The following is a 25,883-nucleotide window of genomic DNA, read 5'->3' as shown; positions in this document are numbered from 1 at the left end:
TGGCTTCAAAGCTGACAACATATTTCACAGTACACTTGCATGTGAAAATTAAAGTACTCTATCCTTACGTTCTTTACAACGAGGGTATGACAGTTTTTTTCTTGAAGTGTTGCATCTCTTTAGGTCGATAGGTAGAACTGTCTGCAATTGGCAGGACACTCAAGATTGTTGATATTGAGTATCTGCAACTATGTCTTGATCGTTTGGGATTGCATAATACCTCATTCATAATGACCCTCGTTAACCCTTCCCCAGCTATAACGCCCATCCTGCTGGATGCTCTCACTGATCCCTCCCGAAGGACCCAGACGTGTCTTCAGACCCTTCTGGACACCAAGTTTGTACACTTCATTGATGCCCCTTCCCTCGCTCTGATCATGCCCATTGTCCAGCGAGCCTTCCAGGATCGTTCCACTGACACTCGCAAGATGGCCGCTCAAATTATTGGCAATATGTACTCCCTTACTGACCAGAAGGTACTGTTCTTTGTAATGAAACAACGCTGCATAACATTTTGTTACGATTGTCAAGCACTATATATATTTTGTGGACCAATAAACCACTGTGGTTTGTTTATGTTGTGTGCTAGGATCTTTCACCGTACCTGCCCAGTGTTATTCCTGGACTGAAGACTTCCTTGTTGGACCCAGTGCCTGAGGTGGGATCACTGATAGACAAGTAGTGCGTTTGTCTGCGTGTCCGAAACTGATACTGTAGATTTTTTTTCCCTCCAGGTGCGTACTGTGTCAGCCAAAGCCCTGGGCGCCATGGTGAAGGGAATGGGTGAATCCTGCTTTGACGACCTTCTGCCGTGGCTCATGGAGACTCTGGCCTCTGAGCAGAGCTCAGTAGATCGTTCTGGGGCAGCACAAGGTCACTAACGTTGCTTATCCTATCAAGTAAATAAAATGACTCAAATTGCTGACCGAATTCAATTTCTGGTGTATTCAGGTCTGGCTGAGGTGATGGCTGGGCTTGGTGTTGAGAAGCTGGACAAACTAATGCCAGATGTGGTGCAGACCGCTAGTAAGGTGGACATAGCCTCCCATGTCAGAGATGGCTACATCATGATGTTCATCTACCTGCCTCTCACATTTGGAGACAAATTTACTCCCTATGTCGGGCCTATCATCCCCTGCATTCTCAAGGTAATTGCTTCTCTGGTTGGAATATTGGGATTGGTCATTACATTCCTAGTAGTGTGATGAGTAGGGTTGGGAATTGAGTCTTGAGAATTGTATGGAAACAGCATTTTAAAATTGTGATTCCCCGTTTCAATGCCCTGTCCATTGACCCGAAGAAGAACCCACCTTTATCCAACAAAGAAATGCACACGCGTGCACATCGCGCTGATCAAAAGTGTGGCGTAACTTTCGCATAGTTTATGACAAATTTCCTCAGTGCAACACTTACTTGCCCTGATACACCAAAACAATGTTCGCCATCAGTGACAGACGCTTCCACCCGTGGCGTCCGGCCGTCGGCACGTCACGCTGGCAAAACACACCGCAACGACAGACAGCGACGCTGACCATTAAAGTACCTTCTGCGCATGCATAAGATGTAATACCCTTCCATACCATCGGCGGCGGTAGTCACCATTTCTCATTGTTTGAAAACAAGATGAAGATGTTGGCCGGGGGCTGATTATAACAATGTAAACAATGCATTCGGCTCTATTCTTCCCTCACGATGAACTCCCACGCGAAGTAAACCATCACGTTCTTGACACGGTATTGTGAAATACTTACATTGTCAACCCTCGCTCTTGTACTTGTAAGACGATTAAGACAGCGGAGGCGTGCTCACTGTTTTTCCGCCTTTGTCACTTCACGTTGGTGTTCCCTTTTGGACCCTCGCCCCTAAAAAAAAAAATCGGAATCGAGACTCGTTTAGAACCAGAATCGTTCAAATTGCAGCAATTCTTAACCCTAGTGACGAATGAGCAGGGACTATCCTCTTCATGACATGGAGTTGTAGTTATGACCTCACTTTTGTCTTAGTTTGTTAATCCACCGACTGATTAAAACCATGGATGTCAATTTTATTTCACACAGGTGTTACTGAATAGATAAAAATCCAATAAAGAGCATACGTTTGCAAATTAACAAAGGAGGTCAATTTTTCTATTCAAACCCAATTGCAACTACCCAGTCACTTGCAACACATATATATTAATACTTGTCCTGTTAACCGTGCAATGCCATATGTAAAACCTTTACTCCTTTACCTCCCTATAAGCTTATATATAGATTTTTTTTAAAAAAATTTTATGCTAACACATAATGAAGATTCAGTCTTTGCACAATGCTTTTAGTGTTCCAGTATTTGAATAGATTATCTTCACATTTGCTCTTTGATTAACCAGGCCCTGGCTGATGAAAATGAATATGTAAGAGACACTGCGCTACGAGCTGGCCAGCGCATCATCAGCATGTATGCAGAGACTGCAATTGCACTCTTGCTTCCTGAACTAGAGCAAGGGCTGTTTGATGACCTCTGGCGAATCAGGTCGGCAAAACTTACTCTCAGTATAGTGTGGAGATTGGGTAGATCTAGCTTGAAGATCCGTTTTTAACCATGTGCCCATGATTGTGATGCTCTATAGGTTCAGTTCGGTCCAGCTGCTTGGAGATCTGCTATTCCATGTCTCTGGAGTGACAGGAAAGATGACCACAGAGACTGCATCAGAGGATGACAACTTTGGAACTGCTGCATCAAATAAAGTAAGATCATGTATTTGAACCGGTGAATGATTCCTGGTGATAAAGATGGGAACAGATAAATGTGTTTTGTATCAAGAGGGGACCATCTCTGTCATTAACATTTCAAGTGTTTACCAGTGGCTAACTTTAATTGTCTCACTTCTAGGCTATCATTTCAGCTCTCGGGGCTGAGCGGCGTAACCGTGTCCTTTCCGGCCTCTATATGGGACGTTCAGACACCCAGCTGGTTGTTCGCCAAGCATCTCTTCACGTGTGGAAGATAGTGGTGTCCAACACACCACGAACCCTTCGAGAGATCCTCCCGACCCTCTTCACCCTCCTGCTCGGCTTCTTGGCATCCACCTGCCCTGACAAGAGAACTGTATGTATCTGATGATGATTCTTTCTCTTTTTTTTTTGTTGTTGTTGTTTTTCTTACCTTGGTTGTTGTTGTTTTTTTTCCTCATCGTATCTATCTGTGTGATTTCAGATTGCTGCCCGGACACTGGGTGATCTGGTGAGAAAGCTGGGTGAGAAGATTCTTCCAGAGATTATTCCCATCCTGGAACAGGGTCTACGTTCTGACAAGAGTGATGAAAGGCAGGGCGTCTGCATTGGCCTCAGTGAGATCATGAAGTCCACCAGCAAAGACGCGGTTAGTTAGCCAAATGCATTTTCCTCATTATGGGTCGAGCTGATCATCACTATTAAATCGGACTGACCATATGTTATTATTTCATAGGTGCTAGTCTTCTCCGAGTCGCTGGTCCCCACTGTACGGAAGGCCCTCTGTGACCCACTGGAAGAAGTCAGAGAGGCTGCAGCCAAAACATTTGAGCAGCTCCATGTAACCATTGGTCACCAGGCGCTGGATGACATCCTGCCTACTCTGCTGAAACAGCTTGTAAGTTGCTGAAAATGTTAACATTTTAACCAACATTAACAGTAGACTTGCTATGTGCTGATTGATTTTTTTTTTTTTTTTTTTTTTTTTTTACACATACTCAAGATGTGCTAAATCTTTTTCCAGGATGACGAGGACACAGCAGAGTTTGCCTTGGATGGCTTGAAGCAAGTCATGGCAGTGAAGAGCCGATCGGTGCTGCCTTATTTGGTGCCAAAGGTAGCAGTTGTTGATGATAATGGCTTCCGTAAGACGAAGAGTAGTAATGTGACTAAATTAACCAAATCCTGTTCTCCCAGCTGACTGCGCCTCCTGTGAACACTCGTGTGTTGGCCTTCCTGTCAGCTGTGGCCGGTGATGCCCTGACCCGCCACCTAGGTGTCATTCTCCCTGCCCTTCTCTCCTCACTTAAAGGAAAACTAGGAACAGAGGATGAACCTCAGGTAACACTTGTTACCAAGCTATCATTTATGCTAATACTGCTGGGTTTTTTGTTTTACTTTTATATTTCTGATGAATGTTTTTTTACTTTGCATCAGGAATTATGCAGTTGTCAAACAGTGATCCTCTCTGTGGACGATGACGTGGGCCAACGCATCATCATCGATGATCTGTTGGAGGCCACTCGGAACTCTGACGCTGGCCTCCGACAGGCCGCTGTTACCATGCTCAATGCTTACTTTGCCCGCACACGCCTAGACTATAGTGCCCATACACGCAACCTGCTGTCAGGCCTCATCCACCTCCTCAACGACACCAACACTGAGGTTCTGTCTCAGAGTTGGGACACAGTCAACTCCATCACTAAGGTGTGTTCACGTGAATAAATGTTTCCAGTATCTTCTGTTCTTGAATCAGCTCACTGTTTGCTTTTTTGTTGTTGTTTTTCCCCAAAGAGACTGGACGCAAGCAGCCAGCTGGCTCTAATTGATGACCTTCATCGAGACATTCGATCAGCAGCTGCTGATGTAAAAGGTCAACACCTTCCTGGTTTCTGTCTGCCCAAAAAGGTAAGACTGTTTCTGTTGCACAAGCAATGGTCAAGTAGATGACTTGCAATGATGTCGAAAATCTCAATGCTCTCCCTCAGCGTACTGTAATTCTCCATTGCTATTGTCGAGAGCAGTGTCCCCCAACATTTACTGAGCCGAGGCATCGTATATGCATTAAAAAATGGAAATATATTTAGTAAACATTGTGACCCGTGCTCGTCGGAGAATATGTAGTTTTATTTTTATGTCAACGCTACAGAAATGCATTGAAATGGGGTAAAATTGAAGCAACTGTAACCCTTACTCATCATCTTTGTAATTTACAGGGTGTTACTTGCATCCTGCCTGTCCTGAGAGAAGGTGTCCTTACTGGTAGTCCTGAGCAGAAGGAAGAAGCAGCCAAAGCATTAGGAGGGGTTATTAAATTGACATCCCCTGAGGCTCTGCGGCCCTCTGTGGTCAACATCACCGGGCCCCTTATTCGTATTTTGGGTGACCGCTTTGCCTGGACAGTAAAAACAGCTCTGTTGGAGACTCTTACCCTTCTCTTGGCAAAGGTTTGTTCAAAGGTTCTCTTCTTGGAATCACCACTTCATTGAGATGAGATGCAGAGTTTCACTCTAGCGTCTGGTGTTCCATCTTCCAGGTGGGCATCGCGCTGAAGCCCTTCCTGCCACAGCTGCAGACCACCTTCCTAAAGGCCCTGCAAGACTCAAGCCGTGCGGTGAGGTTGAGGGCTGCTGAAGCCCTGGGCCAACTGGTTTCTATTCACAGCAAGGTTGACCCGCTCTTCACGGAGCAACTCTCTGCCATTCGCAATGCGGAGGACTCCGGAGTCAGGTGTGTGCACTTAGTGGGGATGACGGTTACTTAAGTCTTCATTGATTCCTCATATGTGACAATAAGTTCCTACTGTGCTTTTATTTAGCTTCCAAGTTGCATGCATTACTGTAGTCCACCAGAATACTGTGGATGTACAGTGTAGTCATACGCCCTGTTTGCACGGGAGGATTTTTGTGTGATTGTGTTTTAATTTGAAACATCTTTATGTTCATGAGAGTATTTAGGATCCCAGCGTAGTTCCCCCCCAAAATCTTACAACTGTCTTTTTTTTTTTGTCAGAGATGAAGGGTAAAGGGAAACTAATCCCCAAACCTCGCCACCAGGTGCCCCGACTACACTGTTTTCTTTTATTTACCGGTAATTACCGTTGGTGTCCCCCCCTTTTTTTTTTCTTTATTTTATTTTATTTTTTTTTTAATCATTCCACCGATGAAAAGGACAAAATGGAACATGGAAATGCAGCGCAACGAACAATCAATACAGTATGTCATTTGACCTATATAAACTTGCGCAATATGGATTTTACCATGCATTGAAATTCATAGCTATGATGTTTCAGAAAAAAACCCCACCTGTTGCTGAACTTAATTCATATAATAGAAAAAAAACAAGGCCAGATTCACAGTGTCTTTGAAAACCTGGAAAACGATTGACCAATTTTCCCATCATGGAAAACACATGGAAAATTAGAGGGGGGAGCTGGCGAGTAAAATGTCCTGGAAAAGCTTGAGTCGTTCTGGAAATATGTTTGTCCCTATTCTGCTTCCGACCGCCTTGTGGGTGAACGCAAACAGTTCAAACAGTCTCTTTTCAGCTGCCTCAAATGAGCAACCCTGAGGTGTAGCGCTTTTCTACTTAATCTCTGCTTCTAGCCAGAACCGCGTCCCGCGTGACACTACCAACCAATCAAATTGCATACTCCTTTACAACAGTTCCGCTGCCCATTGTTTCCATACAACTACCGACTTTTCAGACCCAAGTTAAGAATTTATTTTCCCCAAGGAAGTGGCAAAACTGGCAACTTTTAGTTCAAGAGTGTTGCTGTAGCGCTATATATCGAGCTCGGGGGTTTTCTCCCTCTCTCTGTTTCCTCTTGAGTGACAGAGAGCTGTTGCGGGCGTGCTGTCACATTTCATAATTTTGGGTGTGGAATTTATTAGTGTATGTTGACATCGTTTGACTCTTACTGTAACAGATTAAATAATCCTGAAGAAAAGAGTGGGAACCAAGATTCGGAATCAATTCAATCTGATTAAAACATTTAGTAAAAAATGTGTTGACCAGTGTCCTTTATGCAGTTAAGTAAACTTTACTGTACGTAAAGGATCATCTCAGAGTCTCATGTCGTTTCGAGAAACGGTTAGGTATTGTGCAATTGCTTGCATCTCTGCAAAGCTAGGTTGTCAACTCTGCTAAGTAAATTGCTGTCCGTCAGCGACTGCAGTTAAATTGTCACCACATTATTACATAGATGTACAGTAAGTAAGTAGCCACTCGGGAACAGTACAACTTAACACCAACCCTTCATGTAAAGCTGTAATTTTAATTTGTGAATATGCAGGAACCATTTTACTAGCTTCATTGTAGAGTTATCTTGTCTGCTACGTTTCTACTGGGAAATTACTATTCAGTCAGTGAATTTCTTTGCATGTTCTGTGGTGCAGTGATGCTAATTTTAGCAGGATTATTCTGCGATGACTGTACCTGTTGTTCACACTTTGAGCACACTCGGCCTTAAATAGAACAGCAAACTGAGACACTTCAAAATAAAACAAACCATGATCTTACATTTGCTCGATGCTTAGCCGAAAGGAAAGTAAATTAAATGAAATCGTATAACTGCCAAAAGCAAAGAAAATATCTTCTACCAAAAGCATCACATATCAAACTAACCACAATTTTTTTTTTTTTTTTCCATTCGACTTCTTTCTGAACTACAACATTGCTGGCAGACAATTTAATAAGTGAATGTATGCTTTCCCTTAAAAAAATGTTTTTGGTAACACTGCATTCAAACACACAAATCCATCTCCCAGCACCAGCTTGTGATTTGTATGTTTTGGTGGCATGTTTTACGTTTGTTATCATCACACTTTGTCTTAATAGGGAGACAATGCTGCAAGCTTTAAGGTTCGTCATTCAAGGGGCTGGGTCAAAGGTGGACCCAAACATCCGCAAGAACATCACCACCACATTGCTCGGCATGCTGGGACATGATGAGGTATGACATTGGGAGCAGGGCAGATAAGTTGAAGCATTAAACAGGGTTGGGAAGATTGTCTGTCGTCAAAAGTCTTTACTTTCTGATTGAACAAGTCAATCAGATAAAGCGCAACTTTAGAAGCTTTTCAGAACAGTGTTTTCTGGTATTGGTCTTTTCCTGTGTGTACTGTGATGAAGCGGAAGTCTGTGAGAGAGGATGTGGTTTGCAAAAAAGGTGGTTTAAAGTCTCTTGATCAGTAAATAGAGCAACAGTAGCTCATCTTGGGCTTATAAACTACTGTTGAAGTCCCAATGCGGACCAAAAGAAATGGCAAGTATTTGAGGGAGAGCTGTGAGTCTGCAGGGCACAGGAACCCCCGAGCATCAGCTCAGGGATGTGGGCGCCCTTTTAAGGGCCACGTCACTCGGACGTCTCTCCTTGCATGCCAGCATGTATGGTGTGCAACTAAAATATACACAATCAATCAATCAATCAAATGTTATTTATATAGCACTTTTCATACTTAAAAATGCAACTCAAAGTGCTGTAAAACATCCAAAGCAAAACATTAAAAAAAAATTAAAAATCCGTTCACGCCCTACAGAAGGTTGAGTACAATTTGGTTTGAAGGATGTCATTCAGCATTATGTATTTTGAGTTTAAAAAAAAAAAGGTCAATGACTTCTCATGTCTGCCTTCTCACCTCTCTGTGCGTGCTTGCACAAATAGGATGCAACTCGGATGGCCTCAGCTGGCTGTATTGGTGAGCTCTGCCCTTTTCTGTCAGACGAGGAGCTGAAGAGTGTGTTGCTGCAGCACATCTTGGGTTAGTATCGCCTGTAAAGGCAAAGTGACCATCACATGATTTTCTCTGAGTTTCTCTACTGTGGTGTATGTTTGGTTGCTTTAATGTATTATGTATGATGTATTAACATCGTTTTTCCTTAAAGAACATGACTATCTGATCAGGTGCCGATAGCGCGTTTGGCTGTGTTGTTGTGTCTGGCCTGTACGTGCATATATACATACATACTGTACATATCTTTATACAAGAGGTGCCAAAAAAGTTATTTAACCATAGATATATCATAAACTATGATCCCTAAAACGCTGTAATATCACTTGAAACTCATCTTTCAACCCTTGATAATATATGGCCTACAAATGGTTTGATTTCTAATGCACTGGGAGCCTGCATGTACATGCACATGCAGCGAAGACTCTCCAACTTCCAGTTGCAAACCAGGCTAAACTAAGCTCCTCCCTGGCATACAAAGATCTCATTCGGTTAAGATGTATGACTTCAGCAATACTTTCTTGATCCTAATTATTACTTTCTTACTCGCCAGGGCTTTGGTGCCATCTTGTGACATCTTAGGGAATTACGAAAAGAGCACAAAAATATGTGACTGTGGTTTTTTCAGTGAATAGCGCAGGATAGGTTCCACAGGAAAAAACGCAAATAGGTGAATTTGTGAATAGCAAACTGCAAGTAGGCAAAGGTTCACTGTATTGTACAAGCGATATATGTCCATTTTGAGACTGTTTCATCAGCAATCAGGTGTTTGAGAAAGCTGACCCCTGTGCTTGTCTCTGGATGCAGCGGATATGTCAGGAGTGGACTGGATGGTGCGTCACGGGCGTAGCTTGGCGCTAGCCATAGCTGTCAAGTGTGCGCCTGAGAAGCTGTGCGGGAAGGAATACTGCGACACCGTGATGGAGACCATTTTCACCAACGCCACCGCTGATAGGGTGAGCAGAAAGTTACTCTCATGTGTGTGTCTCCTCTGCTCTTGGCCTACTGCTGTTTTGAATGTCTTTTGGAATGTTGTTTCTTTAAATGGATAATCAAGAATTAAAAATATTCACAACCAGGGTTATAGTAGTGTTGGATTTTTCAATATTGTTTTTATTTGGGTTGGACTTTTATTTTTTGTTTTAATTAGTTTTATTAGTTTATTTTTTTCAATAATGCTTCGTTTTACTTTAGCTTTTATTAGTTTTGGGATACCTGTAGTTTTTTTTTTGTTATAACCATGGATTATTTATCTAAAATACTATTCTCAAACAACTGTTCAACCTTCCTTCATCTGTACGGACGGCCATACAGAAATACCGGAATAATTTCATTTAAAATGTATATTTTATTACTTGACAAAGAGTAAAACAAAGGACATTTCCGCTATTAGTTATTTTTCGATAGTTTTATAAACGTAAGATGGTGTTTCAGTTATTTATTTATTTATATTTTTTTTGAAGCACTCGTTTTTGTTCTATATATTTTTACTTTAAATTTTGTTCTTGTTCTCGTCAGGTAGTTTTCTTTCCCTCTTCCTTACTTTTCACTGCTTATAGTGCTTAATAGTAACATGTATTTAGAAAGAAATTACAGATAATGCCACGACATTTAAAATCTGAAATGCTGTGAAGGATGTCATGATGTATTTGAGTCTAAAAGTATTTTCAGAAAACATTTTGTTTTCATGGCAAAAGAGAAAATTGTACCATTACTACTGAATATTTGTGATAATTGATTTTTTTATTTTTTATAAAGTTACGGTTTTGTGATAAATGAAATGTGGTACTGTATTGGTATTTAGAAAATATCTTGTATTTAGAAAATATACAATACCAGCACATTGTATGAGTAGATCATTTTGACTTGGCTCTTCTTGCAGATCCCCATCGCGACCAGTGGGATCAGGGGCATGGGATTCCTGATGCGATATCAGCTCAGTGTGGGTGGAGGCAGTAATGTTTCCCAGCGCTTCATCACACAGTTTGTCAAGGTTTGTTGTGCAGTACATAATCAGTCATCAGTTTGTTAGTGATGATCAATCTCAAGTCTTTTCAGCTGGATTTACACTGCAGGCCCAAGCACCCAATTTAATGCCAACACAGTGTCAATTTTTTTTCCTTGATTTTTTTTTTTTGTTTTTTTTTGTTTTTGCTATTTGCAGAAATTTTTTAGGTTGGCTTCAATGATCAACATACCCCTAGCATCTGATGACCATTCCTAATGGTCAATGCTTTCACTGTAGTTTTAATTTAAAGTTCCGGTATGTTTTGTTATGTTGTTTTGTGAGACCCAGGTGTGTAGATTGACCTACTTTAGTGACATCATGCTCGCATTCACAAGGTATATGCAATCGCTCAATTTATTATGAGTCCCACTGGCAAATATCCAATACGAATCTGATCTTTATCCACATTTGGAAGAGGCCTTTATGTAACCTTTAATTGTCCCAAAATGGGGAAATTTCCTAAATATTTTCAGGATACGTTTGACTGTTTATCCGGTTTCTTGTGTTTTTTGGGCTTTTATGCTGTCATGAATGCATCTCACTTGAACCATGAAGTGTAAATCCAGTCTCAATGCCCACACTTTACCACGCATACAGTATAACACATTTGACCGAGCCCTGCCCGTAAAGGTGAAAATCCACAATTGACGGCCCCGGAGGGGTTTTTAATTGCCTATAGATGCCACAAGATGGTGGCAAAGGACTACTTTAATCTCAATGAAGCTTCCCAACTCACTTCAACCTCAACAACTAAACTCCACGTTTGAATATAGAGACCTGTATTATCAATAACCTTGTCAGACAGGCTGTACATTTGTGGAATTATTAACCCAGTATATTTTATCATACAAGTTCTTTATAGACAGTTCTGTGTACCACATCATCTTTACGTTTTCCACAAATCATTAACACATTTTCCAATCCCATTATGAACCTGTTGTAGTCGATTAGTGTTCCCTGTGACACCTGTTGTCCGTGTGACCCCGCAGTGTCTTCAGAACCAGTCCAGTGATATTAGGCTGGTGTCAGAACGGGTGCTGTGGTGGGTCTTCAAAGAGCCTGTGTCACCTGCCATGGAGTCAAATCACATCAAGCCTCTGTTGAAGACTCTGTTGGACAACACTAAAGACAAGAACACCAGCGTCAGAGCCCAGAGCGAGCACACCATCGCCAACCTATTACGTCTCCGCCAGGGAGAGGAATGCATGCAGGTCAGACCACAGACTGGCAGTATGGTGTGTTATAGATGGAAATCACTGACGCGAGAGGATACCCATGGTGTATTTTTTATTATGTTGTGCGTTTCAGATGATGATGGCCATTCTGGATTCCGCAAGTAACGACCTTCTATCAGAGTGTCATCGCCGCTCTTTGAAGAAGATTGCCAGTCAGCAAGATTCCAATGAAGAGATAGATGATACCATACTAACGTGATTGAAACGGACTGAGCTATTGAATGATGTCAGCCCAAAAATGGATTGACTCATGTGATCTCCATTGTATGAGAGCTCCACACACAATCACCTGCTCATGTTGCTCTGTTTTCCAGCACAGGAACTCAGGATACTTGCCAGCTGGCAAACAAAACAAAAAATTGCAAGACCAGACCTGTAGTTCACACTCAACTTTTTACCGCCGCCCCTTTCGTCAGCAGATTAACAATTTGAGAACGTGATTTTGCAATGGCATCAATTTGACTTTTTTGTTTCCATCTTTGATATGGCGTTTTCTAATTTGGCAACTCTGAATTTACATTTATTCATCTTTCAAAATGTTTTACAATTTGTTATTCTGGCTGTAATTACTGGGCTACTGAGTAGTATTTTTCAGGCCCTAAATGGTCCGATGTGGCGGTGTCATACATAGGGATGTAACGATAACTGTGATATCACGATATTGACATCATGTTACGATATTGAAAGCATCATTTCTGTCAAAAACATTACTTTTTGCCAGCTTCAGCTGAACACATCATTGTGAACTACATAGACCATGATACTTTGCGCCGCTGAGCCAATAGGAACACATCACAATAAAATGACTGGCCAAGCCTATTTCTTTATGACTGATATGTAGAAAAACACAATATTGGGGAGGGGGGGCAGTTGGATATCATGAGGTTTTTGTTTAACAGTATTGTGACTTTTTATACAGTATTGTGAACTTGTTTTCTATCGCCAACCCCTCAGAATATTGTGACACTTCTCACATTGTGATGTTCATAGCGTGATATCGTATCATGACGTTTGGATATTATTACATCCCTAGTCCCCTTATAAGGAATGATACAAGCCGTATTTGAATGTGCCAGTTCCTATGCTGAGAAACAACTATTGGTTAGTATTTCATTCCCGAATCCCCTAACCAACAAATCTTAGTTCAATTGTTTTAATGGCATTTAAACCCCAAATTAAACATTTTAATTTACCACTTTTTACAGGTTATTTTTCAGTTGTGTGATGAAAAGAAGGCCAATTCTGTTCAGAATTACGCTATTTTTTTTCAATTTTTACAAAAATAATTTGTGATGGTACATTGCACAGATCCCCTACGTTTTGCTTGTTGATTGATTTGTGTAAGACGTTGTGGGGGGGGGGCGCAATGTCGACCACAGCAAAGATTCTTATCCCATTGATGTTGTTGTAAAAAGGCAATACAAAATAAAAAAAACATCTTGATTTCATAATGTAGAGTGAATTATTTTAAAGCATCTTTACTCCAGGCCAGGTTGGTTTTGCATGGTCTTTGATTCATTCATCAGCTTCAGTATGAAAATTAACATTAAAGTAGTATCAATCTGAATGAAATTTTTGTAATCGATAAATCAGTTTGCCATATTGCTCCTGTATCTTAAATTTCGCATTGAACAAAGACATTTTACACAATTCCATTTTCATTTCCAATTTTGTGCGTGCAATTGCACATTTTACTGTTCCAATATGACGACATCACTGTGCCCCTGAGCACAATGTAAAGGCTGAACATATATGGTTGGGTGAGCCTGAGAAACTTGAGAGTGCTAACCTCAACCCCATCAAACACCCTTCAGAATGAAGTCGAACAATTGTGAGCCAGGCCACAGTGTTGTGAATGAGTTGACAAAACCTCCTTCAGACACTCAAAATGATCTTGTCGAAAGATTAGCCAGAAGAGTGGCAGCTGTTGTAGCTGCAAAGGAAGAGACTAAGCATCAATGCTTTTGTCTATACAGCAGTGTTAAGAAATAATGATGTGCAAATACTCAGTTACCTGAATACATGTTTCAGTTATCTGCGCTTTTGAGTATTTTTCTGACATTTTACTTACATTTTCTATATCTGAAAACAAGATATGTACTTTTTACTCCTTTGTAAAACATTTTTTTCACAACCTCTCATGATGACAATGTAAAAATTAAATTAAAAACAAACAAAAAAAGACAAATAGAGATAAAGTCAATATAGGTTGATATCTTAATTGACTGAGATCTCAAAGTCTTATGAAGTGGGCAACGTAAACGTTTGCTGCTTATCGTAAACCGAGGAAGTCGTATGGCTCCTCTTCACGTATGTATGATCAGCTTCATATGACTGCATATATTGTAGAAAATGTGGGGCAATATTTTTGAATGTTCCGGGGCGGGCTGGCTGCTGGAGCCTGCGCAGTGTGGCCGGATCAGAGCAAGTCGGATGCAGTTCCACCAGCAGAGGAGGAAGCGGAGTTTCCGGCCGCTGGCAGCAGAGGGACAGAACCGCTGCTGAACCCCCGAGAAAAACACGCCGGCTCGGGGTAAACGGTCTCTAGCGCCGGTAGTGTTGGTTTTTCCCAGCAAAATTGGGGGGGTCCGGGGTCGTGGTTTTTTTCTTTCTTTTTTTTTTTTTTTAAGAAACAAGGGGCTTGAATCACAACCCGAGCAAAGAAGTGGCACAAGGCGGGAGTGAGCCACGATCCACCGGCATGGCCAGGGACTACGATTACCTCTTCAAGCTGCTCATCATTGGTGACAGCGGTAAGTCGACGTCGGGGATGTGGCACGGGAAGTGGGCCTGTCCCGTATTTACACGAGTAAATACCTCGAATCCACCCTGTACCCGCTATGCCACCAGGTTTCGCTTCCTGGTCCGTGTGTATAGCTTTTGGAATGTATTTGTGTCGTGTATTGTACCCGGCCGCCATGTTACACTGTTAGTGACAGGGCGGAGGTTGTGTGTCAGGGCTGGGCACGTCTGTAACTGTAGATGAGGCCGGATATCGCCTCCACAACTGACGAGTTTGTCCGTCGAATATTTTCTTGTTTTGGTCACGTAACAACCCAAATACGTGTAACGCCTAAAGTCAACCACACGCGAATCACTGAAGTGTTACAAGAGACAATTACACAGTTTTCCGCCTGTGTTTATGTGTTTTAGCTGCGGCAGCTAGCATGAAATTAGGCTAGCATGTTTTTGCATGCCTTCTGAAGCTGTTGTTTGCTAGCACAAGCTGCAGGCTAAGGCGATATTACAACAAGGTTAGCACAACGCTAAACAACTGCTGCTACAACTACTTATTTGGAACAACGAAATGTAATGCCGATCGCTAGCCCGAAAATGCTCGCTATATGGGGGTAAAGGGTTGCTGCACTGCAGTCTGATTAGCATCTCTAAGCAGTGACGTTTAAATGAAGTGAGACTATTTTACCGTAACTCAGTGAAATTCCCTGTTAAATGATCCAAGGTCAGTGACTATTTTTTTGTAATGTTGTGTTCATTTCATCCATAAATGACCAAAATCATGCTATGCAACCCCAAATGTAATAAAACCCTGGAACACTCGACTCGACTTAACTCTGAATTGGAGTAAACCCTCAGTACTGTACTGCTTTGTGGGGTCTGATCCCCACATCCATTGTGCATCCTGACACTGGCACAAGTCTATCAGCAGCAGCACACTGGTTGCCAGTGTTTCTTCAGCTGTACTGTGGAACCACGACTGACTGTAAACGCCATTCTGTGCTAACCTTACCAAAATGCAATAGAGACACACACACTGGTTTTGACAAGATACTAGTTACGTGTTCAACGTCATGATTAAATACTACTTGGTTAAAGTGGTGGAAGTTAACATTTAAGATGTTGACAAACATTTTCAAGCTTTACAATATCAAAACACATTCTCCTTTTACTTTAGGCCTCTTAATGTTTGAACCAAATAATGTGAGGCCAAAGGAAACTGATAACGTTTAAAGATTAGAGCAATAAAACACCGTTTGATAATGCACAATAGGTAGGTGATACCTTCTGTCCCACCCCAGATTCATCAAAGGAATTTCATGGGTGACATCTCATTTTCCTTACTCTTCTTCACTTTCACTTATAGACTTATAGCCCTACATTCTCTTCTCTCCTATGGTTGCAACAATTAATGACCTCAGCCCATTGATAATCAGTTTGTATGCCATAAACTCGTATGTATTTGTTTCTTTTCGTTTTCAAACATGTTTTAATCAACACGAAAACACCCATTGTACAATGTTTACCTTTTGTGTTTATGACTTTTAAGTGCAAGAGTTAATACTATACTATATTATATTAAGTATTCAAGTTGACAATGTGTTTTGGGTTTGTATTTGTGCTATATTGTTGTGCTTGGATTAATGGATTCCCAGCCAATGAGAAAAATGGATGTTAGTACCTCGCAAAAGTGGTGTCATTGACTCCCTTGAACCTCATCCTGTCCCTCTGTTTCCTCGGCAGGAGTGGGGAAGAGCAGTCTCCTGCTTCGTTTTGCAGACAACACATTTTCAGGTGGGTGTTTCTAACTCTTAAAGTGGAAGTCAACTCAAACATTTTTTTTCCCCAGAATATATTCTGTGCAGGCCCACTAGTGTAAACACGGCATTCTGATTAATACTGCGTTTGTGGAATATGAGAAATCCACCCATTTTTAGCTAGCTCAGGGGGCGGCCATTTTCTCACTTCTGGCGACTGAAGATGACATCAAAGTCGCTCAGGGCTCAGATAACGACCAACCATGGCTCATCTTCAGAACACAGGTGAGCCGTGATTGATCGTTATCGACAGAAGTGACAAAATGGCCGCCCCCTGAGCTAGCTAAACGTGGGTACATTGCTGCTTAACCTATATTACACAAACGCAATATTAATCAGCATGCTGTATTTCAACTAGTGGGCCTGTATAGAACATACAGTATTCTGGGAAAAAAGAGGTTTGGGTTGACTTCCCCTTTAAGTCAAATACAGCGTAACTTCCAAAGTTCACCACACTCTATTTTTGTCACTAATCAACTGTTGATTTTTGTTGTTTTGGATTATATTTGAATTCTAGCCCCGTTGGATAGGCCCTCTTAAAACCGTTAGTCACAGTACATTTTAAAATGAACTCTTATGCTTGCATAAAAACAAGTTAACCATTGTATGTTATGGTAAGAGTAAACGAAACTAAGATAAAATGACTCACTCTATGATGATGCAGTATAGATAGAGTAAACATGCAAGTGAGGATAGGATCTTTCTGAAGGTGATTCAGCTTCTTTCGTTGTGCTTTTTAGAATTCTAAACTATCGTGTAAGTGTATGAATAAATAAGTCAACCTAAAGTTTACAGCAGATTATGTACTCCCCTATATTGGATGGCGAGTGGTGGACTCTATGATACAAATGCAGAGGAGGTTTTCTGCTTGTGGCTCTTGACATCAACCCATTAACCTCCTAAACTCAGCTGAATTTGTGGTGTAATTTACTCTTTAGCAATCTGGTAGTGGACTGAGTAGCCAGGAATCTTTTACTGTGTTTCAGATGCTCACTAAACTAAGCCTCATGAGATTTGCTGTCTTGTGTGTAGATTTTTTTTTTTTTTTTTTTGCAGTTGAATTTAGGGGTGGGCGAGATGACGATATTAGATCGTTAAGCGGTTTAACGTGTTCACGATCTCATAAAGCCGAAAGATCGTTTGATCGTCTACATGGCACGTTCTAAACAGTTTAGCTCTATGACGGCGCAAAGCCGCTGATGCGTACACCTGACCAACCATTCACAGCGCACACAGTGCACCGTACGTGACACTCCCCGCCTCCCTGTTTGTTTGTATAGCGGGAAGCTATAGCAGAATGTCACCACGAAGCAGAGTTCCCGAAAAGAAACTCCACTTCCACAGTGTCAATTTGGTTTGGCTTTTCCTCGGAGGAGAAAGCGCAAACCAGTTATTTGCAAAGTTTTCAGAGACTCGGTTCGGACGTCAGCGCAGACAGCCAAAGCAAACGGAGATCAGACACATGGTAGCTAGAGGCAGCCGCTAGCTCCAAGCTAACGCAACCCACGGTAACACAGGCATTTAACAAGAGCACTCCATATGAAAAAACAAGCAAGCACTGTAAAGAAGTACCTGAGGCAGTGACTTGTCACCTTGCCGAAGACATGATTCCCATTTAAACAGTGGAAAACGAGGGCTTTAAAAGACCCTTTAAAGTACTAGACCTGCGTTACGAGCTGTGTTTTTATGTTTACGTTATGTTACCTTTTATGTTTACATTCACTGCACATTTTGATAAAAAATTGTCACCATTCAAATTATACACATTTTAAATATGTTTTATATGTTTAACATGAGGACAATTTCAGAAATGTGCAAATTAGTCTTAAAAAAAAGAATCGTGATAAAATCGTGATCGTGATTTTTTTTTAAAAATCGTGATATGATATTTTTGCCATATCGCCCACCCCTTGTTGAACTCCAAATTGCATGACTTTTGAAGAATTGGAAGTCAGAAGCTCCACTGTGTTGTGAGCATTACTGATGCTGGTTTTATAATCTGATACCAAGTTATATTCATTTTTGTAGGTAGCTATATCACCACAATTGGAGTGGACTTCAAGATCCGGACGGTGGAGATAAATGGGGAGAAGGTGAAGTTACAGATCTGGGATACAGCAGGACAGGAGCGCTTTCGCACCATCACATCCACGTGAGTTGATGAATACACAAACAAGGACATCTCCGGTGAGGCTCTTGTTTTGAATAAGAAACCAAGGAATGGTCTTTGTGGGTTTGAGATTTAGTCGAATTAAATGAAGCAGACATCCCATTGAGCCTAAATGCCTGCAGGATGGAATTCCCCTTTTAAAATGTCAATGTGGAGTACAATATGTCACATCACGTGTTGTGGTCGTGACCATTTGGCTCCTCTTACAGAATTTATTAGAGATAGACCGTTATGTTATTTTCAAGGCCGATACCGATACGATTATTAGTAGTCAAGGAGGCCGATAGCCTATATTAGGGGCCGATATTCATTTTCACTACAAAAAAGTCATTATTATAAATGTTTGCCAATGTGGCCATCTTTGTTTAAAATTCCAACAAAAACAGATATTGTATTGTATTGACTTCAAATAAAAACAAAAGATGCATAGTGTTCCCAGCGTCAGTAGAATCTCTTATAAAGTTCACAGAAGATTGAAATTAATACTTCTTTGAAGTTAACACTGTTTTAAATTGATTTATTATCGGCCACCCAAAAAAAAAAAAAGGTTGATACCGATATTCGTCAAAATACTGAATATCGGTGCCGATAATCGGCCCGGCCTCCAACATGTAGTTAGGATACACGTACACATTTAGCTGGGTGCCTGTTTTATGTGGGTCAGTATTTGAAAGCAAAATGACTTCATTACATTGGCTCATGATTACTATACGCCTAAGCAAACATCTGTTTCTGAGCTTTGTAGTAAGTAGCCTGCTGTTTTCTCAAATGCATTTGACCACATTAAAAAAAAAGTTTTAATAGTCCTCTCTCAGTCTCCTCAATAGGGGCTCTGATGAGACGCTCTAACAAATAAGCCGACGAGCGAGGACCTAAGAAGTTGCAAGTAGAGAAATGAAATGAGCCCTCTTCATGCAGGACCATATTTACTACTGTAAACATTGCGCCGCACGAGACGTGTTTTGTGCGCACGCGTCACTTCACAGATGCCTTCCGTTCACATTGGAAGTCACATCTGCTTTTGTAATGTGAACGCGTACATAAAAAATCCCAATTAGGGGCATCACGCTACGTAGGGCTGCTCGATTATGAAAAAAATATTAATCATGATTATTTAGGTAATAATTGAAATCACGATTATTCAAACTATTATTTATTTTTTTGCTACAAAACAAGAACAGGTTTAAACATGTAAAAAATATTAAGACAAAATTCTTTGAAACGCTATAATAATTTAAATTTGTTTTGGACCCAACAACATTTATTAAATTAATTATTTAAAAAAAAACATTTAAAGTGCAAATGTATAAATTAAAGTCTGGTTTCCTTGTATAAACAAACGAGTTAACTTGCTATGCACTTGTAAATTGCCAAAGTAGTAAACTGCTTGGAGTAAAATGCCAATTTTGACAGAATAACAGACATGCTATTCATCTATACATTTCGACCTTTGTCTGGAGCCTTTTTTGTTTTGTTTCTAAAGTAATATTTACACATAGTAAACAAAGTTAAAGTAATTTGCTTCTGATAAATTATAAATTTAATATGCTGATTGCGTCAAACTAATTTAAATGTTGACTGTTACATACTAGTACGTAATCTACACAATCTAAATTACAGTAGGCCATATATAAACCGTATTACAATATAATGACCATGTTATGTTTGCAAATTGCATTTGAAGTAATTTGAAACAAAAATGAACACAAAAAATTTGACTTCATATTATAGACTGCACAAGAAATTTAACTTAAGTCACAGTAATAATGTTTCCCATGGTTTCTATTTTTGTGCTCGTAAAAGTAGTGTATATTTGCATAAGATATGTTATTTATAATAAATCCCTCGTGCCGATTGCGAAGTGGAGTCTGTGCCCTAAACATTTGGAAGTCTTGTCCGGGCATTAGATTCTGTTATCTTTTTGTGTCTCCGATGTTGATGGGTGGGGGTTGCTGCGTACAGTGTTCCTACGACTGAGAGACGATGCCAAATCTAACTCTGTGTTTTCTTGCTTTGGTGTATCATAACATCATGGTTGAATAGATTTGTTGTGTTGCAGGTGGATGCAGCGACAACTTGCACTTTATACGTCTTTGCTCGCCGTCTTCCACGGCAAACCCAAAATGTAACCAAATAAGCGATTTGCCTTGCCTTGCTTGTTTACAAGTCGTTCCTGTGGCGGGTCTTGTGACAATTTTAGGTCTGTTACTCTGTTTAAACGTTGAGTAGGAGCGTGTGCAGTGTGACTTGCGGGGTGCGGGCTGGCTGGCTAGCTAGCTAGCTAGCTAGCTTGGAGAGGGCGGCGCAGCGGAGTAACTCGTGTGCGCATGCCTCAAAACAACTCCAAATTAGTATTAATAATTGTTTTTTTACGATTATGCCAATTTTGTAATCGTGGAGTGTAATAATCGAAATCGTAATTGAATTTCGATTAACTGCACAGCCCTAACTACGGGCGCTCCGGTTCCTTAGATGCGATGTGCGCACTTTGAAGGTCGCCACAAGGGCAGTCCTGTGCGGCCCCGCCCCCTTCAACTCTCAGGCCAGCTGCCACAGCGGGGGAATTTTGACTCGTGCCAAGGCACCACCTTCACTCGGTTCATCACAACATCCTGTTTCGGACGTGCCGTTTCGGTGACAAAAGTCTTTTGGCTGCAAACAAAAATGATTTCGGTGGCTGAATTTGAGATGATTATGTTTCTAGTTTAAATAATGATAATAATGTAACTTGACAGTGCATGGACAATAACGTGCCCATGCAAAATTTGTGTGTCTCTCAGTGTGTGCGTGTCGTTGAATGGTTCCCTATTCACGTTGTTCTGAACAGGCTGACAAACCCCCAGTTCTCCTTCCGCGCCGTCGTCTGCACCACTCCAGCTGTACATTGCGGGCATGTTCAGACAACTCTGTGTGCCCTCCGCCGCTCGAACGCCACACACATGCACACAAACATACTGTACGCATGGCGAGGCGGACAAAAGGTTCTTTGTGTTTGTTTGACGCCGTGCAGCGACAGTGGGGGCCGCCTGCCGTTTGAAGCTCCAGCTGCAGGTTGACTTGCGACTAAACTCCGCTCCGACCTTTTGCGTACGATGGACGCCGTTCCAAAAGTCCTCGCGTTTTTTCCGAGCAAATACTTTTAGTTGTTGCTAAACACACTACGTGCGATTCGTATGTGCACCGCTGCCTCTTCGTGAAGTATGCAGCCACTGTAAATATTTGATTTCTTTCATGTTAGATTTAGTGTTAAGTGTAACTCTCCTTGTCTGTGTGTTCAGGTATTACAGAGGAACGCACGGCGTCATTGTGGTGTACGACGTCACGAGCGCAGAGTCCTTTGTCAACGTCAAGCGATGGTTACATGAAATCAACCAGAACTGTGACGATGTGTGCCGAATATTAGGTGAGTGTCGGCATTCAGGAAAAAAAAAAAAAAGTTCTCTGTGTATACACGTTTGTGGGGACCGCATACCCTCATTGGCCATGACATTAAGTAATTAGCTTAAGATGGCCAATACAGGAGCTGTGATATGAATTCTTCATCGCTTCCTCCTACTTTGCAGCCAATCAGTTGGTTGGGACAGTATTAATCCTCGATCATTTTAAATTTCACATAGTGAAAGCAACTTTGACGATAATATGGAGGACGATATGTATTGGCCACCCTTAGCAGTTTCACTGTCAAAGTTAGATTTTGGGCCTCAACTTTCAACGTGTACTGTTTACAGTGAAACGTAAAACTGCCGAAGGGCATTTACGTGGCAAACGCAGAGCTGCCAAACGTCATGGAAATCACTGAACGCTAACTCGTTGCGCCTGTAACATGTGTGTCATGTTTCTGAGACACTCGTGTCACAAACACTGAACACAAGCAGTTGCTTCTCCGTGTTCCCAGGCGGTTTCCTAATTGGCTATTGTTTTGTTTCACGTCACAATCACACACAGCGCGTGACTCGGCCGCGAAGTCACTGGCGACAGAAGGATATTGTGATGTGTTTGACTCGAAAGATTGTCTGCCCTGGGTGTGTTCTGAGCAGATTGCGCGAGGCAAAAAACGTTTTTACATACGACAGTATAACTCTTCAGGACATCCAATAATTTGACATGTTCAACTTTAAAGTGAAGAAAATGTCTTGTGCATTTGACACACCAAAGAGAAGAGTGTTTTTAACAAGCTTGCCAAATTGGAACCAAGAAAAAAAAAATGGCAAGTACGAAATCAGGCTTTAAAATTTCGGCCCGGTGGGCGAAGAATGTTTGGCATGTCGCGAGAAGGCTTGTCATGGTACACTTCACTGCGTTGTGTTTTCAGTGGGAAACAAAAACGACGACCCCAACTCCAAGGTGGTGGAGACTACCGACGCGCAGAAGTTTGCCGAACAAATGGGCATCAACCTGTTTGAGACGAGCGCAAAAGAGAACATCAACGTGGAAGAGGTAACGAACGGCGTCGGCAAAGCTTTGTGGGCGGCGGCCCCCGCTCAAGCGCGCCTTTGCTTTTCGCCCAGATGTTCAACTGCATCACGGAGCTGGTGCTCCGCGCCAAGAAGGAGGTGCTGGCCAAACAGCAGCAGCAGCAACAGAACGACGTGGTCAAACTCACCCGGAACAGTAAACGGAAGAAAAAGTGCTGCTAGCGAACGTCGCGTCGCGCCTTGACCGCAAGAAGGCCGGCGGCGGCGGCTCGCGTACGCGCCGGATGGGACTCACAAAGTCGAAATTAAACATTTCAAAAATAGACGCGTAAGATTCAAGACAAAAATATGCATCCCCTTTGGACTAAGTAATCATGAAGAAATATATGTACAGATTTTATTATTGATAAGGTCGGATCAAAAGTCTTATTTGGAAACGAGCGGCAGGTCCTCCTTTTCTTAAAGGGTCTGCGAGGTGACGACTGACTGCCGCAACGCTGCCGTATAGATCCGCTTCATCCCTCCGTTGTCATACATATACCTGTGTCTCACCCTTCCCCTTCCTCTTCCTCACACCGCACAGGACATTGAGCGCTCGAGGAGATGGGCCTTTCTTTCAGGACCTTTTTCTTTTTTTGTTTTAGTTGCATTTTGGGCTGCGGGGGTATTTGGAGACGACGACGACGGGAAGGGGAACCCGCTTTAGCACAGCTCACGCCAAGAGATCAAGATGAAATTCGAGCACGTCTGCTTAGACGTGATGACCGTAAACGCAAATGATGATTGCTAGTCTAATCCATTGGACAACGCTGCTTTTTTTTTTTTTTTTTTTTTCTCTCTCTCTCTCTCTTTTGCCAAGCTTCTTTCTAACATTCAGTAGTGCTGAGCCAACAATCTGTTAAATTTGACTTCTAAAACAAACAAACAAGATTTTGTTTTAAGTGCAGCAGAGGTGTACAACTACTGCAGTCTTAATACACTTTCGGCTGTCCCTTTGGACCCCCCCCCCTTTTTTTTTTTTTTAAAAACCGTGATACAGTTAAGCGGCGGCAGCGTGCCTCATTGTTGCCATAGTAATGCCTGGGCGAAGGGTCCAATGGCAAGCAAGTTTGAGCATTATTTAACATCGGAATGATCCTACACGCTGTCCACCGTTGTATGACAATTTAGCGCTTTTCGTCCAGGCCTCCGCTCATCAGCGCCTCCTGTCGGTCCTCCGGGGGACAACGCGTCCGGGCTCTCAATATCCCTGCTTGCTGACCGTCCCACCGTGGTTGGGTGGGGGGAGCCAGTGCTACTTGCGCTTCATCTTAGTTTTTGGGAGACGAACGGTGGTGCAGCCGTCACATCACATTCATTTGAGAAAATGTTCTCAAAGCCCCTCACGCTATGCTTCCCGCTTCATTAAGTGTATGTATATATAAATATTAGTGTTTCTATTCGACACATCACGGGCATGCGCTTATGCATGCCTCGTGTGTGTTTTTTGAACACACCCATCAGCTGTGGTTTGCTGTACACTGGAGAAAAAAAAATGTTCTATTCAGTTTGCCCTCAATGAATTTAATCCGTAATAACCATTTGGAAAGGAATACATATTTGAAACGAAACAACTGAGCTCATTTGTCATTGACTTGTGGCCTGACTTCATTTTCAACCTGTGTCTATTTTTGGATTCTGTGAATAAAGTGTGGGAGGAAGTGGACACTGCTCTCTTACCGGATGATCATTTCTTTCTTTTGTTGTCCATGTACATGTTTTACACTCTTTCCATCACTTAAGTATCCACTGTAAATAGTACAGTGTGTAAGCATCAGTAATGTTCACAGACACATATTGAGCTAACCTAAAAATATCTTATTACATACATCTGTTCTCTCGCTGATGAGCTGATCATTTGAATCCCGTGTTGGAGGAGGGAAGCATCTAAAACAGGCAGGATAGGCACTCTCGACCAGATTTGGGTACCCCTGCGTTAGAGGGTGTCCCAGATGACTGGGTGAGAGGTGTGGTACACCCACCCAGGACTGGTTGCCAGTCAGTCACCATGGGAAAATTAAGGCTTGGGGGTCACAAACAGCCCACTTTATTCTTTAATCCCGCCCACCAAGCATTTACATTATCAAGAATTTTGGAACGTTCATACATAGCATCACAAAATTCACCCACCCCATAAAACAATTTACATACTGTACATATATACATATAACAATAGTGTAAGAAATTATTTGTTATAAAATGACTGATTTACTATTTTATTACAATTCATTTTAGTAGATAATCGCAGTTACGATTGTATGGTACATGCTTTATTTTTTAAATTTCTCTTCAAATAACTGATCTAATTACAAAAAAAATGAAAATGTAAAATAATTCAAAATTACAATTTATTAAACAATTGGTCGTAATTTAGAAAAGTAGCAGGAATAATTTACCTAACTCATTTTACAGGGTTTATGACTACAGTTATCTACGAATGATCTGGCTTGTCTGTCTGTTTTAAAAATCAAATGTAGCCCTGGGGTGCTTAAGTTTGCCCGGCCCTCTTTTAGGGTTTCAATTAGCCCATAGCTGAATGTTCTTGGAATGTGGGTAGGCAAGCAAGCAAGGAACGATTTGAACTTGTGACCACCTCGTACGCGACTGTGAAGCAGTCTTGTGAATCACTAAGGCATCTGTGCTGCCGACCCAATTTCAGTATTGTTTAAGTCACTTGTCAAATGCAGCCGATTGGCTGGCGACCAATCCAAGGGCTCCAAGTCATCAGGGAAAGCATCCAGCGACGAGGGCAAGTGGTCCAGAAAATGGATGAATTTCTCTGAAAAGTGCATGAGAAATATCTGCAATAGTTGGAAGTGTTCTCTAAGTGCTGTTAGTGGGTTGTGAAAGGAACGTCTCAATAGGCCGCACAATAGGCCCACCAAAAACACCAAGTCGACACACAGGCAGCAGAAAACAAACTCAATGGTGCGCCTGTGTCACATTCACAATTGCCCAATTGGTTATTCATCACACAAACTACTCTGTAAACAGCTTTTGAAAATTATAAAAATGCTTTC

The 25,883-nt window shown here is 41.7% G+C and overlaps 2 protein-coding genes across 2 annotated transcripts in view; both read left to right on the top strand.

Moving 5' to 3' along the window:
* The window catches only part of gcn1 (GCN1 activator of EIF2AK4), a 29,692-nt gene extending 16,555 nt beyond the window's left edge, over positions 1–13,137 (top strand). The window contains exons 37-57 of the mRNA XM_086030394.1: positions 256–476; positions 590–658; positions 735–873; positions 952–1,148; positions 2,369–2,511; positions 2,609–2,726; positions 2,872–3,087; positions 3,196–3,360; positions 3,448–3,609; positions 3,736–3,828; positions 3,909–4,052; positions 4,149–4,418; positions 4,506–4,619; positions 4,928–5,158; positions 5,248–5,441; positions 7,551–7,665; positions 8,377–8,473; positions 9,251–9,399; positions 10,326–10,436; positions 11,441–11,662; positions 11,760–13,137. Of these exons, the coding sequence (XP_085886520.1) occupies positions 256–476; positions 590–658; positions 735–873; positions 952–1,148; positions 2,369–2,511; positions 2,609–2,726; positions 2,872–3,087; positions 3,196–3,360; positions 3,448–3,609; positions 3,736–3,828; positions 3,909–4,052; positions 4,149–4,418; positions 4,506–4,619; positions 4,928–5,158; positions 5,248–5,441; positions 7,551–7,665; positions 8,377–8,473; positions 9,251–9,399; positions 10,326–10,436; positions 11,441–11,662; positions 11,760–11,885 (3,296 nt within the window). The 3' untranslated portion in view covers positions 11,886–13,137. The remainder of the gene's footprint in view (positions 1–255; positions 477–589; positions 659–734; positions 874–951; positions 1,149–2,368; positions 2,512–2,608; positions 2,727–2,871; positions 3,088–3,195; positions 3,361–3,447; positions 3,610–3,735; positions 3,829–3,908; positions 4,053–4,148; positions 4,419–4,505; positions 4,620–4,927; positions 5,159–5,247; positions 5,442–7,550; positions 7,666–8,376; positions 8,474–9,250; positions 9,400–10,325; positions 10,437–11,440; positions 11,663–11,759) is intronic.
* Positions 13,138–14,073: 936 nt separating this feature from the next.
* rab35b (RAB35, member RAS oncogene family b) lies at positions 14,074–24,529 on the top strand. Its single transcript, XM_086031283.1, has 6 exons — positions 14,074–14,439; positions 16,166–16,216; positions 18,268–18,391; positions 21,688–21,812; positions 22,722–22,846; positions 22,918–24,529. The coding sequence occupies exons 1-6, from the start codon at positions 14,388–14,390 to the stop codon at positions 23,044–23,046; spliced, it is 606 nt and encodes a 201-aa protein (XP_085887409.1). The 5' UTR covers positions 14,074–14,387; the 3' UTR covers positions 23,047–24,529.
* The last annotated feature ends 1,354 nt before the right edge of the window (positions 24,530–25,883 follow it).

Source organism: Filicampus tigris, chromosome 5, assembly GCF_054856515.1.
Source record: "Filicampus tigris isolate MCC_2025a chromosome 5, RoL_Ftig_1.0, whole genome shotgun sequence".
Taxonomy (NCBI): Eukaryota; Metazoa; Chordata; class Actinopteri; order Syngnathiformes; family Syngnathidae; genus Filicampus; species Filicampus tigris.
Note: the sequence above shows the minus strand (reverse complement) of the source record. Positions and strands in the feature narration are given on the sequence as shown.